Source organism: Odontesthes bonariensis, chromosome 9 (assembly GCF_027942865.1).
Source record: "Odontesthes bonariensis isolate fOdoBon6 chromosome 9, fOdoBon6.hap1, whole genome shotgun sequence".
NCBI classification, from domain to species: Eukaryota; Metazoa; Chordata; class Actinopteri; order Atheriniformes; family Atherinopsidae; genus Odontesthes; species Odontesthes bonariensis.
The window spans coordinates 29559262-29577388 of NC_134514.1; the positions used below are offsets into that span (position 1 = coordinate 29559262).

The following is an 18127-nucleotide window of genomic DNA, read 5'->3' on the forward strand; positions in this document are numbered from 1 at the left end:
AAAAATGGATGGATTAAATTTACATCTTGATAATTATAAATGGTCTTCCAGCTACATCTGTGATCTCTAAAGAGTGGTGGAGCTTTATACTGCCTGTTGTTTACTCCCAAAGACTGATCGTTTTAAGGTTACAGCTGGTCTATTAACGCAAATTTTTCTCGAGACCACACGTCTCCCAACCATACCGTCGCAAATAAACACAGGTAAGGAACGCTTGTCCTTCATTGATCTTTTTGCCCATTTTACTGAGAATATGACAAGAACTCCGTCTCAGATTAAGACGACGGCGTATTTATGTACTTCTGACACAGAGAATGTGTGTAACATCCATTTATTACCATCTCATATGACAAATCTGGAAATTACAAACATTGTTTAATCGAAACATTATCTTCGACGTTTCAAAACGAAAAACAAAAAATAAAATAAATTGAAAAAAAAAAAGAATTAAAAATTAAGTTAAAAGGGTGACGAGTGAACCTGAGAAACGGTGTACAGATGATATAATGATCCAGAAGGAAAACAATTGAAGCACAGGGGGGACGTATACAGAAAAAAAGTATTAGTATTATTAGACCTGTCACACTGATTTATAATACATTTTATTTGAACCCATTACTTTGCTTTTTTTTCTTCTTTTTTTTCTAAAAAAAATCTCTTTTCACACTCTTAAGAGTTTTTGGTTTGAACGAACATTACAAACCTCCGTGGACCTTCGCTATAAAAAGGTCCTCTATTTAAAAAAGAGCTGCTGCTACAAAAAGTATCCGACACCGTTTTGAGCTCTTAAGCTTTGGCTTTAAAGAATTAGATGAAACCAATTTGAATACCACATAAACAGGTGAGGTCAAACTCTTCAGAAAGTCCAAAATGACCATCGACGGGATCAAACTTTGGTGTCAGATCTGATCGTTACGTTTCAGTAGAAAAAAATAGCTCAAATCTGCTTCTTTTGTTCGGTTTTAATCTGATTCATCCCCCCATTTCTGTCATCCACAAATAGTTTGAATTAAGAAATAAAAACATCTCACGCTTGAGACTTATTTCAAAGACACCAAAAAAAAAAAAAACTACATCATGAATGACAGCAATTATTAATGTTAAGCATAAATGTTGATGGACTGTATACAATTTGCTGTGATGATCAGAGCCAACACTCATGCAGGCATATAAAGGGACAGAATATCCATGTTTCCTCTGAGCAGAGGCAGCAGAAGAGGAAGCAGGAAAGTTCTTCTAGCACCCTGCTGCTGAGACCATGGTCCCCCCAGCGGAAAAAATGCCTGTCCTCTTCTACTGTTAGTCCCTCCCAAATCTGCATTGTTATAATCTGTGTTTTTCCTTATTGTATCCACAAGTCATCGACTCCCACAGAATCAAAAACAGTGCAAACTAGGGAATATGTGCTTGAGGACGTCTCGTCACCAATGAGTTGGTACATGCACAAAAAGAGTACCCTAGAAGTCTGCTGCAGAGAGCACTAAGAAAAACACAACTATACACTTTAATCATAATATAATCAGTTTTCATCTACACACTACTAACACGGGAGGGGGCGGGTGTGGAGCAGAGGGACGGATAGATAGATTGGTGAAGGAAGGAAAGAAGAGGAGAAAAGGAGGAAGACCAAGAGGAGAAGAGTGTTTAAGCACGCTCTCCACGGATGCGACGTGCCAGCTGGATGTCTTTGGGCATGATGGTGACACGCTTGGCGTGGATGGCGCACAGGTTGGTGTCCTCAAACAGACCCACCAGGTAGGCCTCGCTGGCCTCCTGCAGACACAAACAGGAGAACAATGGTGGTCAGCCAAAACAACTGATCACTTTCGTATCCTATCAAAGGCACCTTAGTTTGGACACTTTTTGGCTAATTTGTTCATTTAGCCACAAATACATTTATTACAACCCTTAAGAATAGAAACAAGCATTACAAAACACTACGTTCATCAGACGAGGAAAACTGACTCGCAGACTACAATATCCTTTAATGCTGACCTGCAGAGCTCCGATGGCAGCACTCTGGAAACGCAGATCGGTCTTGAAGTCCTGGGCGATCTCTCTCACCAGACGCTGGAAGGGCAGCTTGCGGATCAGCAGCTCAGTAGACTTCTGGTAACGACGGATCTCACGCAGAGCCACGGTACCGGGCCTTCATGCAACAAACATGTCTTTTTTTTTACATCACAAAATGAAACAATGGAATCCTTTTTATATCGACGAGATTGAAGTCAAAGCACACAAACCAGGACACCATAGCTGGTTTTGGGAGATTATTATGCATAGTTTGAGAATCAATTTGTACCTTTTCAATTTTTTTATATAACCTAAAAAATAAGTACATCAATTACTTATGATGTAGCATTTATGTCTGTTCTAAGCAAGGGCTGGAAGCTTAGTCTGGGGGGCTTTTTTGTTTTTTTCTTACCTGTAACGATGGGGCTTTTTCACACCACCAGTGGAAGGTGCGCTCTTGCGAGCTGCCTTTGTGGCCAGCTGCTTACGTGGGGCTTTGCCTCCAGTGGACTTACGGGCAGTCTGCTTGGTACGAGCCATGGCAACTACAGATCACCTGAAGAGGACAAGTGAAAATGGGAAAATTAATTTTGCAGCTTTGGTTTGATACGTGCACGACACGTCATACACAACAAAAACCCTCAAACTGTATTTCACTGTAAAATTTTCACGTTAAACACTTATGAATAAATAAAAATAAATGGCGTTTAAACGATTATTGTACAGAATTTCCTTTCCCAAAAGTTTTCCAATTTTGCCATAACTTCACAACCAGGGACAGAGTTCTGTGTAAATCTACTTTTGAGTTCTTACATTCTATTTATCTTTTTGACTCACTAAATGTGATGAAATCAAACGCTTTCATGGCAACAATGAAGTGAATATGGTAGGAAAGTTTGCGTTCTTGCACTACTTGATAGTATTTTGTTGGTCTAATAGTTCTACAACTGACATGAATAGAATGTTGTGGAGGACACCAATACAATCGTGATCATGGCAATACGTGCTACAAAAACACATTTAAAACTTTAATTAAGTTTACCTTTCTCTAAGTAAACACACAGCACATTTCCGATTACGATCAGCCTTAAAAACATCAATCAAACACAAATGCTGTTACTATTGGCTTGTAGACAAAAACGTATGAAAAATAATTGTTTCAAAGCCAATCACCATGCCGAGTTTATAAAGTAGGCGGGCTCTGCAGCTGCCTGCCACTATTGCTAGGTCCGCCTCTTTCGCTCTGATGATGGCGGCGGTTTGATGCGCAAACGGGATAAAGACCCAGGGCAGAGGAGCAAACGAGTAGCACATAAACAACTTCTATTTTACAAATAACCGTTGTTCCAACGTATCGGAAAATAAGAAAACATCACAGAAGACATTTCAAGGAACTCATAAATACCCATAGGGGAGCTAAAGTGCCTCTAACGGCTGCGTAGAACCGAGCTGAACCGGCGCATAATTTGAAACTGAATTTCCCCTCATCTGAGCGGCTGCAGAGAAGACTGCATTTCACCGCCGCTCCGACAACCATGTCTGTAATTACCCACACGACAAAAATGACAGCTTTTTACTGCTTAATATCAGCATTGCTATAAAATAATACAACTTAAAAAAATGTTAAGTTTATTTACAAACACAGAATAATCTATTTTAAGGGGCTTACCTTGAGGGAAACAGAGTCGAATTCGTCAGCAATGTTTCGCTTCTCTCTATTTTGTTCCTCGTATCTACAATGGGAAGCGGAGTCCAGCGGGAAAATGGCCGCCGCGTCAATCATGTGTCCCACAATGCATCAGTGCTCACATATCATTTCGGTGAATACAGTTTGACAGATGCTTTTTAACATGTGAATGTTGTCACTGAATGTTTTTGTGTACTGTTGTTCTTGAGTAAAAATATATATTTAAAAGATAAAAAAGTTTTCCACGTTCTTGGCAGACGGGGTCATGAGTTTTACTGTGTTTTTTTTTTTCAAGTGTATTGAACAAGTTGGCACATCGCATATTTGAATCGCGTAAGTTAACTATAAAGAAACTGTTTGCTTCGTGGAGTATTTTCAACTTTTTTTGTCCATGTTCAAAACAAAAACATGCGTTTAAAGGAAATGTGTATTTTAAATTAGGTTTGTGGCGTTTTCGTAGTTGTTCTAAGATCGAAGTGCGTCGTTATGTGTGAGAGTAACAGCAGAATAAACTGTTCGAGACATATTTTTCTTCCGAGACGATATTAGACCTTTAAGTTTCTTGTTAATTTGTAAATATAAAATGTATGGCTCAAATCTATGATGTCTGTGGATATGCATGGATGTGGTTGTTTGATATTTATTATTTCATAGCACTTGCTTTCTCGCGTTTGTCTCCGTCAAGCACCCTGAGTTATATGTAAAGAAATGTGCTCTATGGATAAAGTTGCCACTGCCATGATTTTAGTTGCATAAATTGGACTCTGGGTTTAAAACAAAGTTTGTGAGAAATGTAAATTTTATCAGCTTGTATTCTTAAACTGAATCTACACCTGAGGTAAAAAGAAGAACTTGAGACTCTTTTTAAAATTCTTTAGGTTTTCTGAGTGCATTTGACTTTGGTTTTTAAGAAGAAAAACATAGGCCTGTACCTAATGACAAGTTTGACCAGAAGATGTTTGACAAGATGTGAAAACTATATTATTCAACCTCTTGGCTCAAGTATCACGTGTTCTCCTCACACAGATCTGCACTTACACCTTTTAACCACAAGAATCTTTATTATGGTTGAATGTGAATTTCAGAGTAAAAATATTGTTCTTAAAAATAACTGAAAACACAAATCAAAAGCACATTAGAAAAAAAAGGTTATATCAACCTGAGAAAGGAACAAAAAAACATCACCAGGACATAATACCGTGGCTGAAAATCAAAACATGATCAACAGGTCTGCTACATATATGCCGCTCATAGTCTCTCAAACCATGCAGTGTCATCATAGCACAATGACGTTTCGAATTGACAAGAATCAAAATTTTGCATTTTGATACACTGAATAATAACAGTAGAAATACACTATTGTGCCCCCCCCCCCCCCAAAAAAAATTGACTACTTTAACAACTAATTTCTATAAAAAAAATAAAAATCAATACATGTGTCTGTTCTTAGAGGAAAATCAACCTTAATGCTAATTCCTATACCCATTTTAGAGCATTCACTAATCTTACCCTTATTCTTCGAGGTAACAAGGTACACCTGTGCGTTTACTAATAGGAATTCATGAGTGTATTCTGATTTAAAGTTTGAAAGATACATGAAGATGCCTCGACGGAATATCTGCTACTAGTAGCACCAAAGCAGACATGATCACACATTTACGGTTATCACACACATGATATATATATATAGAACCTCAAACCAAACTACTAAGAATAGAGGAAGGAGAGAGAGAAATAAGAGGACAGCATTTCATAACTCAGAAAATATTTTAAGCACGCTCTCCACGGATGCGACGTGCCAGCTGGATGTCTTTGGGCATGATGGTGACACGTTTGGCGTGGATGGCGCAGAGGTTGGTGTCCTCAAACAGACCCACCAGGTAGGCCTCGCTGGCCTCCTGCACATGACAGAACAAACCCTTTAAGTATTTCATAGAACAGTTGAAAACAGTAACAAACGATAAATCTTCAATAGCAAGAGCTGCTGACCTGCAGAGCTCCGATGGCAGCACTCTGGAAACGCAGATCGGTCTTGAAGTCCTGAGCGATCTCTCTCACCAGACGCTGGAAGGGCAGCTTGCGGATCAGCAGCTCAGTGGACTTCTGATAACGACGGATCTCACGCAGAGCCACGGTACCGGGCCTGGAGAAATGAGTGGAGGAACAGGGAAGAACAAATGAACATTTCTGGATAACACTACTTAAACACCAAATTATCTAAGACACTGCACTATATCCTCGGCTTCACAGACACCAGTGAGGGTTTGAGAGCTTCCACAACCCTCAAGTGTTTTCCTGTTTAAATTTTGTAACAAAGTTTCAAGCTATCAGTTAAGTTTATGAAGTGATAAGTGAATAGCTTTTGTATTTAGCCTTAATACAAAAGCTAAATCTGGCTTTTATTGAGAATGAATTGAGGATGAAAACAGGTGAACGCATCTGATTCAGCTGTAACTTCTAGTCAGCAAATACAACTGAAAGAATAAAATACGGGGCTCTGCAGCCTCTATCTTGCACAAAAAGATGCACTATGTGAGATGTGTGTTACCTGTAGCGATGTGGCTTCTTGACACCACCAGTGGAAGGGGCACTCTTACGAGCTGCCTTCGTGGCCAGCTGTTTACGTGGGGCTTTGCCTCCAGTGGACTTACGGGCAGTCTGCTTAGTACGAGCCATGGCAACTACAGATCACCTATAACAAAAAAAAAACAATATTTGCTTCACATTAATAAGCCTTATTTTTGATTGTAACTGCATTTAATGAAAGGATTTGAGGAATAATGACACATTTTGCAGTTGTTTATCTACCATGATCACATCCCCATGTAAGAGTCTAATTTTGCTATTCAGTTACCAAAAAAAAAAAAGGAAATAAATAGCGCACCAGAAGCCTGTGTTTTTTATTTAATAAAACCCTAGACAACTTATGTAATTGCTGTACGGAAAAAGACAGCAAATGTATCCAATCAGAGCAGAATTCTTTATCGGGTAAACCAATCAGACTCTCGTTACAGGTCTATGGGGCGGGATGTTTTCAACCTCTCGTCCACTCAAAACCTGATGTTAGCCTGACTAACCCCGCCCCTTCCATATTGAACTTGGGTTTGTTCGTTTCTTCATGATGGGCGCTCCGGTTGTGCACGTGTCTTAATAATTTCACACAGAATGAGGTATTTTCAAGAAAAAGCAAGTGACCCCGCCTGCGCCAGCTGCCCGGTATCCGCAAACCAACGCAACAAGAGATGATGGCTGGCTGCTGGCTTGAAGAATGTAAACGGGAAGGAAAAATCGTTGTAGCGAACGAAGAGGGTGATAATTAAAAACGACGGAAGAATATAAAAACTGCGGCATTAAAGTGGGATTTGATTTTTGAACGTGAGACTAGACTTATCGGAGTATCAATTGGTGAACAATATTTTGTCAGATGACCCCTCACTTTAGGCGCATTTCCGAGTTAAATTCGAGTAGATCACAAGTGCTGCTCAGGTCCCCGACTCCCCGAGCAGGCAGATAATAGCCCGGCAGCTCTGCGTTTTCTTTTCACCGAAAATAAAGGCAAAAACACTTCTATTCGAAGCAAACGTGACATTAAAGGATAGATTGAAGTTTTATTAAGATAGTAATACCTACCTTTAAAAACTTAGGCAAATAGTTCGGCTTCAGAATAGGAAATTACTCTTCAGTCTCTAAAGCGTTGTTCTCGCAATAAAATGAAGGGAGGAAAAAAAAAAGAAATGAACATAGGAAACCAAGTCGAGACACGTTTCCCATGATGCATCTGGGGCAAACATATTTCACACATGCGACAACATGATAAACAACTGCGTGCCCACACTGACGGGCAGCGTAGTGCAACAAGTTTTTAGTATTTATTACGAACGCTTCTTTTTTTTATTATTAGTTTGAAGAATTTTTAGAATTCTTTTTGAAGTCCCACATAATTCACTTAGCAGGCAAAAAGATAAAAGCAGCACTATCTTTTTCCTGGAATAAATGCAGAAGAAAATGAGCATTCAATCCTTAAATGTTTTATTTACGTACATATTTCATATTAAAATATATTTATTTATTTATCAGATAATTCACATTTCACTTTATAACTTAAACATAATAAGAGTCCCCACTTATTTACATTCACGCCCAAATTCATAATATAGGCCTACAAAGTCTGGGGTAAATAATAACTTTCCTGACCTTCTAAAATCTGATGCAATAAATATATTACATAATTCATTTCCGAAGGTATTTAATAATTATTTACATCAAGCGTCCTGCAGGTGGCGCTACCACAGTCATTCCGACTTTAGAGAAGAAGAAACGTGTTCCTGTTATCTTTTTTTTTTTTTTAACTCCCTTTTTCTCCAAAATGGCGGCTGCCAGGAGATTGAAACGCGTGGTAACATCCCAACGTGGTTTCTTAACTTTAAAGCCTTCTTTAGACCCCGCAGACTTGGTCAGCAGTCGGAGAAAACGCGTAAACAAGAATAAGAAAAAGAACTGGAACAAGCACAGCGACATAAATGCTGTGGAAGACTTTTTAGAAGATGTCAGGCATCAGGAGAGGACCACAGGGTGAGTACGAGCGGAGGCACTGGACAGAAGTTTAGATTTCGTCTAAAACGCTTTCTGAATATTGTCCACAGTCACCTCTGACATCTAACATCTTTGTTCAAAAAACAATTCAAAAGCTGTAGATTTGAGTTTATTCATTGACCAAGCGCAGTTGATTAGGGTTACAGCTGATTGTTGTTGATTGGTGATTGGGTTCATCTGGGGATAAGGCTCTCTACATATTTGTGATGTTTTACATCCGTAAATCTGTTACCTGTGCTTTATGATAGTATGATGAATAAATATAATCACACTAGTTTGCCACGTTTTTATGTTTCACTTATATCAAGCACTCGCTAGATTAACCTTTCTTGTACTTTAGGCTATTACTTATCCAACAGATTAGCCGCCTTTGTGAAACAGTTTTTGAATAAGGCTTTGGCATATATTTGTTTTTCAGCTTTAAACCTGACCATGATGTGATCTTTATTACAGGGGGCTTCTGTCTGAGAAGCCAGACGACAGTCTGTTTTTTCTGGATGTTGGACAGACGGAGAAAGCGGAACAGAAAGGTGAGAGCTGTTTCTTTCTACCTATAGAGGTGATGTATTGGTGAAATATCAATGAGTTTATTGTGGCTGTATTCAAGCTTGGTTAAATGCTAATAATCTCCTTTTCTGTGAAGCACCAGAGCCTGTAGGGGGAAGAAGAGGAAAAGGAAAAGCGTCACGTCCTCTGAGGATAGACCTGATCCTTCAGCACGACTCTCTCATCCCACCACCAAAAGAGTGAGACTCCATCATGACACTTTGGCTTTTTTTCCACATCTGACACCAAAGCTGTAGGAACTTTTCCCAGCAACCGTTACTTATTGGTGCAACAAAGGTTTCCTCGTTAACCCAACGCTTTCCCTTTTTGGTAATTCATACATGCTCGATAGAGGAGTCTCAGTCCTGCGTTGGTGTGTGCTTACACACTGGAATCAGCTGAGCGGCGATAGTCTTGTTGGTTAGAGTACCGTGGTACGGGACGTTGGCTTGCCCTTTAACACAGAGCTTGTGTAGCTTGTGTTACTACCTGCTGGCTCAGACGCATATCAGTGGCAGATCAACTTCGTCACGCCCCCGCGCCACCTCTGTACTGTCACACATGATACTAATGTGGAGCAAGGACGCATCAGTCCCGGCTTGAAAGGCACATGTGATAGGCCTGCCGATGAACCTTTGAGCTGATGAGGGAGATGGTCACAGAGCTGAATTTATGTGTGTGTATTTCTAAGGAAGGGCAGGCGCAGTGGAACACACCACCCTTACCGACACAGGTGGGTAGAGTAGCCAAAAATTGTACTCAAGTAAAAGTACTGTTACTTCAGAATAATATGACTCAAGTAAAAAGTAGTCATCCAAATAATTACTTGAGTAAGAGTAAAAAAGTGCTTGGTGAACAACCTACTCAAGTACTGAGTAAATGTTGAGTAACGTCTGATTTAATTTTTAACACAAGCATTCAATCAGACAAAAATACAAAATAATCATCTTTAGGCAAATTAGAGTTCATCCAATTGATAAAATAAATTAGAATGAATGAATTAATTAATTACAAAATAGCTTACATAAAATAATCCTGGTAAATTCAAGAACTTCAATGAAAAATAAGAGACTTAGGAAATGTTTAAAAATATGTAACCCATATGTAACCTAAAAAACAAACATTCGCCTATCCATGGAAAAAAAAAAAGGAATTTAGGAAACTTACCGCTCCATGTTTCCTCAAGTGAGATGTTGAGTTTTTGAATGCTGAAATGTCTGTTTGTTTTGGTTGACACACTTTTTGTAAGGTAAACATGCTTTCGCTATGAGGCCTCGCCTGTCTTAATTTCCGACCGTTGATTCTGACATTTTTCATCCATTTCTTTTTTTTGTTTGCTACGACTGTAAATTGTAAAGCTAACCCATCCCGCCGCTGAGATTGAGTATGGTGACGAGACTACACGGCTACGTTTGATTGGTGAAACGCAGTCACATGGTAGAGCCTTTGGCAGAAGTTTCTCTCTCTGTCAAAATAAAACATTAAAATGAGGTGTATGCGGGGGGATAAAAATAATGACGCATACAATACCAAAGAGGTAAGAAGAAAAGTAACGAGCTCATTGTAGCCTAATGTAGCGGAGTAAGAGTACAGTTTCTTCTGCACAAATCTACTCAAGTAAAAGTAAAAAGTATAGAGATTTAAAACTACTCCTAGAAGGACAATTTTTTTCAAAAACATACTCAAGTAAATGTAACTCGTTACTACCCACCTCTGCTTACCGATGACACTGTTGTCACCGACTGTGCAATCTCAAACTGATCCGACTCTGATTGGTGGGAATTGCATTATGATGTGAACACTATGAAAAGTGCCCCAGAGTCCCCTGGTCAGCATAAAAGCGGTAGCTCCATGAAAAGTTCTCTGGGCTTTAAAAGAACCTGTTGCCACTGAGATAAGGGATGGATATAATTATCTTCCTCAGCATTTCCTGTGGGTGTGCTGGTAAAAGCTTTTGCTTCATACTCTTAATTCTGCTGACCTGCGAGTTGCTTTCCACTCACTCCTCTTAATGTATTGACATTAAAAACACAGATCGAGGGTTATATCCACCATTCCCTGATGTGTTTTGGAGAAATAGAACGCACCAAGTTCAACAGCACACTTTTTGCATCGGGTCCGCTCCTCCCACCACCTTCCTGCAGCGAGAGTGCATCTGCAGCACCGAATCCACCCGCTGCAAATTGCATCTGTGAGCAGCAACAGCGAACAAAGTTCAGACCAACAGCTTATACTCCCTACAATTTCAAGAGAATATGCATATTGAATGACCTCTCCCTTAGTTATTAGTGTCTACATCATTGCCTTTTGATTAGACAAAGAACATAATTGCGTTTTTATGAGTTTAGGCTGTCTGAAGTTAATCAGTTTGTTTTGTTTGAATTTGAACATTAAGTAGTTTGCTTGTGAATGATTTCAAATCTGTTGTGAAAGCAATGTCCACCACCCAGCAGACATCTAAAAAATGCCCTCTTGCACTTGTTTCTGGATAAATATGCCACCCCTAGGTGTATTAAAACAATAAGAATGTGTCCTGTGATGATTCCATCCTTGCGCTCCCAGTATTTCTTTCATGGAAATGTGAAGACTTCACAGAGGAGCTCGGGAGACAGTTGTGTGAACTGTGTCCTGGGATCTGAGGGCTTGGAAACTCACCACACTGTTGCCCTAAACATCGAGTGTGCTTCTCACTTTGTTGCTTGCTTAAACATCTGATCTGATATTAGTCTTCCGTCTTCAAAATCTTCTATAATCAACTAATCATCTTTTCCGCTTCTATACCAGTGTGCTGTCCTACCAGCAACCAAATGCCAAGAAACTCCGTCGCATCGCCCAGAAGGCTGAGGAGTTGGCAGCCAAAGGCGTGGTGCCACGGAGTCAGAAACGACTGCTGAACAGGCAACCTGTTGACAGGACAGTCAAGAAGGCGGTGGTGGAGGCCAACAACAACCCAGACAGAGAATATTACGACATATGGGGACAAGAGGGTGAGTAGTGTGTGTGTGTTTAATTTCCATCCGATGATGATTCCATCCTTGCGCTCCCAGTATTTCCTTAATGGGAATGTGAAGACCAACATGGAGCTCAGATGACTGTTGTGTGAATGCTCATCTGGGCTATCTGAGGATACACAAGAACATTATTAATTTACTATTTTATGAAGCTTGTTTGAAGATGTCAATTTAAGCAAACCACTGTGCAACAGAACGTGATCGTTGCTATCTGCTTTAGCCAAACGGTTGCTGTCAGTAGTATTGGACTCGATGTATTTAATATTTGGGTCAGAGGACCCAGGTTGCTTTTGTCCTGTGGTGCTTAAAAGTTTTTAGAAACAAGGTGACAGTGCCTGACAAAGAGGGGAAGTTGACATTAATTTTTGCAGCTGTGATATAATACTATTACTTTATTAATAGTAAATATTACTATATTTACTATTACGAAAGAATTTAGGCTTATTAGATGAGTTGAATGTTGTCAGTATTAGTTTTTCTATTGAATTGATGAAATGTAGCAGGAAATGAACTGACTCTTACACGCTGAGATGTTTGTGTGCCCTTCTACATCATTACCCAGAGTCGCCTTTAAGAATCAAATGTTAGACAAAGGGATTCAAAAGACGAGGCCGTCATCTCATTTCCTGCCGCTGTGAATGCAGATCTGCTATAATATGCAGGTCTTCATACTAATACTTGAAGCTTAACTGACTGCTCTGATTTGTTTTTGTAGTTGTAGAAAAAGTAGTTTAGAAAATCTTAATTTAGGTTATAATGTTGCAAAACAAAATGTATAAAGCTTTTTTTAAAACTTCCTTTTAAATGCAGTCAAAGACTCGGCCGATCCCTGGTATCTTCAACAGACGGGCAAGAAAGTAGTCAAGGTGAGACCAAGTATTTGTTAGTTGGGAAAATATGTTTAATTTGAGTGATGTCTGGCACCTGTGCGGGTGGGATTTTGGAGTTGCACTAATGTGGCATTATTTGGTCAGCGTCCAGCGAAGCTGAATCAGAAGCCGTCTGTGATCCCGGCCGTGGAGGTGATCGCTCCCGGAGGCTCCTACAATCCAGACTTCATCTCCCACCAGGTAACTCCCACCTCTGTGGCTGTAGATGTAGTTACTGATGCAACTTTTTGTCATGTAAAGACAAAATATTAGTAATGTTGAACTTATATTTTGCTTAATCTTTCACTGGACATTGTGAGAACCAAAGTCTCAACTGATTCTAATGGAATTGCAGTTTCTCCCACACTGTCTAAAAAGCTGATTGAAATTGCAGTCACTGGCTATCTCTGTGTGAACGACAGGCTTTGCTTCGGGAGGCCCACGAGGTGGAAGTCAAGAAACAAAAGCAAGAAGCCAAAATAGAGAGACAAGTGGCTGTCAACAAAGAAGACATCGCTACAGAGGTGCAGAATCTTCACCCAGTCCTCTATCATCAGTGCCATCTGTGGCTTTTATAATTTTTTTTGTAATTCGGTGTGTGTATCTGTGTTCGTTTTCAGGAGACGATCCTCCGTGAGCAGGTAGAAGGTTTGGTCGAGGAGGTGAATGACGAAGAAGCGGCAGCTGCTAACGAGGCAGATGAAGAAACGACTGTGGGAGCCATTGCTGTGGCTGAGAAGAAGACTGAGAGACAGAGAAAAAAAGAGAGAGCAGAAAAAATTAAGGTACATTCATAGTTATTAAAGCATCAAGTTATACATAAAGTTCAGTAGCTTCATGTATAACTTCATGCACTGACTCCCCCCCCCCAAGAACTGCTTTAATTTGTCGCCAAGATATTGTATTGATGAAAGACGTGTTGTACAGTTACATGAAGTCTTATCCAACACATGATTTCATCATTTTACTGAACCACTCTTTTACAATCTGAGCCCAATGAATCCTCACATTGTCATCTTGGAATATGTCCGTGCCAAAAGTGAAGAAAAAATATTAATAGTAAACATTCAGATAGTCAGCTGACCTAATTATTTTGGCATTATTTGGCCGTTTCTGAGCTTAGCGCTGACTGATCGCAGCTCATAACGCTGCCCCCGCAGGCTTGTACAGGAGGTACTAGGCATGATGGGTGCAGCACTTCATCCTCTGCTCATCTTAACCAGATGCAGCAGTCACTCTCGAACAGGTTAAAACTGGACTCATCAAATCAACCAGAGTCCAATGTTTATACCCCCAAGCATATTTGAAGCCCATCACTCTGGAGCAAGGTAAAACTGGACTGGACTAAAACTAAAATGAAGCCTTTGCATGTGGAAACGCTCCAACTTTCTTTGATTTGATTTCACAAAACGTTTGAAGCGATTTCCGGTCGTGATTATTCAAGATTTTCTTGCTGTGCACTCATTGCACTGTGATCTCTGTGATGATGTATCCCACAGTTTTGTCACATCATCAAACTATATCCACTGAAACTTCCAACATTGATTGCGCAACCACAGACGGTCGATCTATATTGCAAAACACGAGGTTTAATGACTCAATCATTCAAGTTAACTCAGATCTGCTATAAAATTGCCTCAAAGGTTGTGGAAGGGAAGTTTGTATTTCTGTTATTTTCCATCTACTTGTTAGAATAAAAACGCCTTCCTTCTTGCACAACAGTTCTTAGAACTTAGTTTACTCCACCGCATTTCAGAAAATAACACTGTTGTGGAATTCTATACCAGTGAACAATATGAAGATTGTCTCACAATCAGTTGTAATGACTTCCATGGAGTGCCTAAAAATTGGCCATTACCCTAATGCTGCGTGTACACCAAGAGCGAAGTACACCACTGGAGAAGCTTCGCTTGAGAATTTGTTTTGGTAGCTTTGGTAGCTCGTGACGTCACATTTAGAAACGGAAATTGAGGGCAGGGACACGAATAAACGTTTTGTTATTTACAATTTGTTATAAAAGAGGTACATCATGTTACAAATTATGTAAAACTACATTAGGTACACCTGAGAAGAGCAGGAATAGCAGAGGCAGCTGTGAAAAAGAAACTAAATTTGAAATAAAATCCGAAATAAAACTTAATTGCAGTGAGAAAGGTATGCATGGGGTTACTACACTATTGTATTGAAGCACTCGACACGGCAATTGCAACAGTCTCAGGATGAAACGACTATTGTTTGGATAGGAACCAAAGTTTACACGTCTGTTTCCGCGAACCCCGCGGATTGTCGGACCCCTACAATCTGTGGATTGTCATTGGTTTTTGCCGAAATGTGTCATAGCTCATTACCATAATGTTAGCATGAGTTTAATCGCTTGAATCCGCTCTGGTAGCGCAGTTGTCTTCGCCACTGGAGAATCCGCTCTGGTAGCTCACTCTCCATAGAGAAATAATGATTTCCGGCGCTCAGGTAGCGTAGGTCGTTCTTGGTGTACATGCAGCATTACCATTAAAGCATTAATCTGACTGCTCCTCCCTTTTTTTTTTTTTAATCCCATTGCAGGAGCAGCGGCGGCTCGCCAGCAAACGGCAGGTCAACCAGAAGCAGCAGCTGTTCCAGCTTCGCTCCATAAAGACCTCCATCAAACAGCAGGAACAGGACACAAAGACCAAACAGATCAAACGCAAGGCCAAGCAGGAGGCCGAGAAAGCTCAGCCCAGACGTCTCGGCAAACTCAAGTACACATCTAACCCTCTTTTTGTAGAATATTATCTTAAACTTGCATTCTACCGGCACTGTAAGAATGTTAATCGGCAACAAAATGATCCTTATTTCCAGCAGTGATAAAACTGTGAAAGCACTTTGCTCTGTCAGTCTTCTGTTGGTAGAAGCCTACAGGGTGTGGGTTACTCTCTGGTGCCAATTCAGCACCATGATTAATGATGTCTGCATAAACCCAAATGTTTTCAGTGCGCTTCATTTGTAACACCGTAACGTCTGGAGATGTTCGGATCAAATTTATGAAGCTGGGCCTGCAGTCATATCTGCAGGAGACAGTTTGACAGTGAAGCAATGTTTTGATATTCTTTGTAAATGTTTTCTTTTCTTCCCTATTTGCAGGTTCCAGGCTCCAGACCTGGAGGTGCAGCTCAGCGACGAGCTGGCTGGCTCCCTACGACAACTCAAGGTACTTGACCATCATGAACATTTGTAATTTCTGCTTGCTCATCCACCTTGACCCCTTTCTAAATCAGGGCACAATTGTTTTTTTTTTTTTTTTTTTAAAAAGAGTTTTGCTTTGTTCGGGTTGTGTATAATCTTCAGCACTCAGTATTGTCTTATTCTCAGCTTTATCCTGTTCTTTAAAACGGGGATGACCCACTTTTTCTTTAGGGATATTTTGTTTAATTGTTAACTGTCCCTTTTTATTTAATCTCTTGTTTAATGTTTTTGTATAATACCTTAATTGGCCTTTGTAGTGTGAAGGGGGATTTAATGATTTTGGTTGGAATGGTCTATTTAGCTAGTGCAGTGTGATCTTACGTGGACTTGTCTAGACTTGTCTCGCCCCTCTCATTTCTTGTAATGTCATGTCTCTGCAGCCAGAGGGCAGCATCCTCAAGGACCGCTTTAAAAGCTTACAGAAGAGGAACCTCATCGAGCCCAGAGAAAGAGCCAAGTAAGGGCCTCCTCTTTACTTTTTCATGACGTAACAATCTAGTGTATTGTATGGCTTTATAAGGTGTTGGTTGAGAAAAATTTATTTATTCACCTTTCCCTGTCTTTTAGGTTCAAGAGGAGACTGAAGTTGAAGTATGTTGAGAAGAGGGCATTTAAGGAGATCACATAATAATGTTAAATAAAGTCTGACAAATAAGCACTGCTTCTGAGTTTTTTCTATTTTCTCTTGTTGTATCTGTTTAGCACTGTTGATAGAATTTCTTACAGGCAATCAAAGGGTTTTTTAGTGTGCAACAGAGTGTCAGTGGGCCACTACTCTGCTCACAGACGAACGAAGTTCATAAAAGGGTCAGCAGCCGCATCAAAATGTTAGTTTCCCCAGCAGCGTTTTGTCCGCCTTACGTCAGCTCTGAGTATTGTTTACTGCACCTTCACATACAGAAACTTTGTAACATGCATGCTAAAATATTTTGTTTAAATGTGAACAGTTTCAATATCGCAAAAACTAGTCATTTCATTGGACAATCAAGTCGGTGTTACAAAGTGACTCGCAGTATCCCAGAGGCGGATCAAGGGAAAAACTGCATCGATTTTGGGGGGGGGGATTGCTAAGACATAGAAATGACAACTATATATTTTTTTTTTTTAAAGTTAGAAAGAAATAATGTTACATTTTCTTTTGAGTATCTTAATATTTTCTAAATTACAATTTTTATTTTTTATTTATTTATTTTTTTGGGTAATTTCTGACGGGCTTCAGGGAGTTGGCATGCGATAACTGATTCCAACCTGCTGGCTTAAAAGCATAATTGCCTTCGATGTCCCGCTGGTCTCACGATACCTGGAGCTATGCCAAAGCTTCTTATCCAATAATCAGTGTGAAATTGTAATCTTTTACCCTCAGTCTTAAAGTGACCCCCCCACACACACACACACACACAAAGCTGTCTAAATCAGTTGGTTTCTTGTCACTTGACAAAGTACGCTGCACATTCTGGACCACATCCCATTATGGTGTCTTAGCAGAGTATCTACATCAGTTACCTGATGATCAATTAACTCATAAAGCCTGTTTGTCCCCAAGGAACCTCATCCAGGATGTTTTACTTATAGGATTTACTGTAGAATGCATTTAAGCACATGCTGTAGGTGAGGCTGAAGTGAATCGTTTAAGTCACCAAGCTGCTCGAGTCGGATTTGATTATATTAGAAATTGTAATGTTGAAGCAACCTTTAGCAGATATAGTGTCATGGTTAATGTGCTCACCATATTGGCAAGTTGGTGGTCTCAATTCCTCCAGTAAGAACTGAACACACAGAGTACAACATCACCTAATGAGAATGTCACTACATTTTGGACTTAGGGTCCTAAACCAGGATTACACTTTGTTCTGAGGGTGACGTTAATCTCTCTTACCTTTTAAAGACAATCACAAGTTGTCTCAATTCTGAACTTAAGACCACAAGCAATCTGTTTTTATGGTGCTATCCTTCACAACACACCCTTTACCACAAACTTAAGCTAACGCTACTCCTAACCATATCTAACATTTAATAATTCATATCATAAAGTGACCAGAGTTCTGAAATGATAAGCAAGTACATTTCCCGGTTGGCTAATGATATTCATTAAAATAATCATTAGTATCTCTGAATATTTTCCTTCTATAGTTTTATTTAAACCCTATTTTATCCCCTGAAATATTGAAGCAAACTGAACATAGCAT

General features: G+C 39.8%; 3 protein-coding genes across 5 annotated transcripts; 1 reads left to right on the plus strand and 2 right to left on the minus strand.

Moving 5' to 3' along the window:
• Nucleotides 1-315: 315 nt before the first annotated feature.
• Nucleotides 316-7391, minus strand: LOC142388572 (histone H3.3A). Of its 2 annotated transcripts, none has more exons than XM_075473985.1 (4): nt 7331-7391; nt 2426-2569; nt 1996-2149; nt 316-1773 (listed from the first exon to the last, which is right to left on the minus strand). In XM_075473985.1, exons 2-4 carry the CDS (start codon nt 2551-2553, stop codon nt 1645-1647), a joined length of 411 nt encoding a protein of 136 aa, XP_075330100.1. In that variant the 5' UTR covers nt 2554-2569; nt 7331-7391; the 3' UTR covers nt 316-1644. The 2 variants fall into 2 exon arrangements, with proteins under 2 accessions (XP_075330100.1, XP_075330099.1); XM_075473984.1 differs by lacking the exon at nt 7331-7391 and adding an exon at nt 3683-3791.
• Nucleotides 4742-7419, minus strand: LOC142388571 (histone H3.3A). The gene is made up of 4 exons (XM_075473982.1): nt 7331-7419; nt 6249-6392; nt 5690-5843; nt 4742-5598 (listed from the first exon to the last, which is right to left on the minus strand). The coding sequence occupies exons 2-4, from the start codon at nt 6374-6376 to the stop codon at nt 5470-5472; spliced, it is 411 nt and encodes a 136-aa protein (XP_075330097.1). The 5' UTR covers nt 6377-6392; nt 7331-7419; the 3' UTR covers nt 4742-5469.
• Nucleotides 7420-8038: 619 nt separating this feature from the next.
• Nucleotides 8039-16596, plus strand: nop53 (NOP53 ribosome biogenesis factor). 2 transcript variants are annotated; one of them, XM_075473981.1, is made up of 12 exons: nt 8039-8272; nt 8747-8823; nt 8943-9039; nt 11624-11826; nt 12661-12716; nt 12825-12920; nt 13142-13243; nt 13340-13504; nt 15282-15457; nt 15840-15906; nt 16322-16398; nt 16509-16596. In XM_075473981.1, the coding sequence occupies exons 1-12, from the start codon at nt 8067-8069 to the stop codon at nt 16567-16569; spliced, it is 1383 nt and encodes a 460-aa protein (XP_075330096.1). In that variant the 5' UTR covers nt 8039-8066; the 3' UTR covers nt 16570-16596. The 2 variants fall into 2 exon arrangements, with proteins under 2 accessions (XP_075330096.1, XP_075330095.1); XM_075473980.1 differs by having other exon boundaries at nt 8040-8272; nt 8937-9039.
• The last annotated feature ends 1531 nt before the right edge of the window (nt 16597-18127 follow it).

Coding starts and splice junctions, on each gene's coding strand:
- LOC142388572 (XM_075473985.1), bottom strand. CDS start 2,553: ATGGCTCGTACCAAGCAGACTGCCCGTAAGTCCACTGGAGGCAAAGCC. Junction 2,150..2,425: donor AAAAAGCCCCATCGTTACAG/GTAAGAAAAAAA, acceptor TGTTGCATGAAG/GCCCGGTACCGTGGCTCTGC. Junction 1,774..1,995: donor CTGCCATCGGAGCTCTGCAG/GTCAGCATTAAA, acceptor TTGTGTCTGCAG/GAGGCCAGCGAGGCCTACCT.
- LOC142388571 (XM_075473982.1), bottom strand. CDS start 6,376: ATGGCTCGTACTAAGCAGACTGCCCGTAAGTCCACTGGAGGCAAAGCC. Junction 5,844..6,248: donor AAGAAGCCACATCGCTACAG/GTAACACACATC, acceptor TCATTTCTCCAG/GCCCGGTACCGTGGCTCTGC. Junction 5,599..5,689: donor CTGCCATCGGAGCTCTGCAG/GTCAGCAGCTCT, acceptor TGTCATGTGCAG/GAGGCCAGCGAGGCCTACCT.
- nop53 (XM_075473980.1), top strand. CDS start 8,067: ATGGCGGCTGCCAGGAGATTGAAACGCGTGGTAACATCCCAACGTGGT. Junction 12,717..12,824: donor CGGGCAAGAAAGTAGTCAAG/GTGAGACCAAGT, acceptor TTATTTGGTCAG/CGTCCAGCGAAGCTGAATCA. Junction 13,244..13,339: donor AAGAAGACATCGCTACAGAG/GTGCAGAATCTT, acceptor GTTCGTTTTCAG/GAGACGATCCTCCGTGAGCA.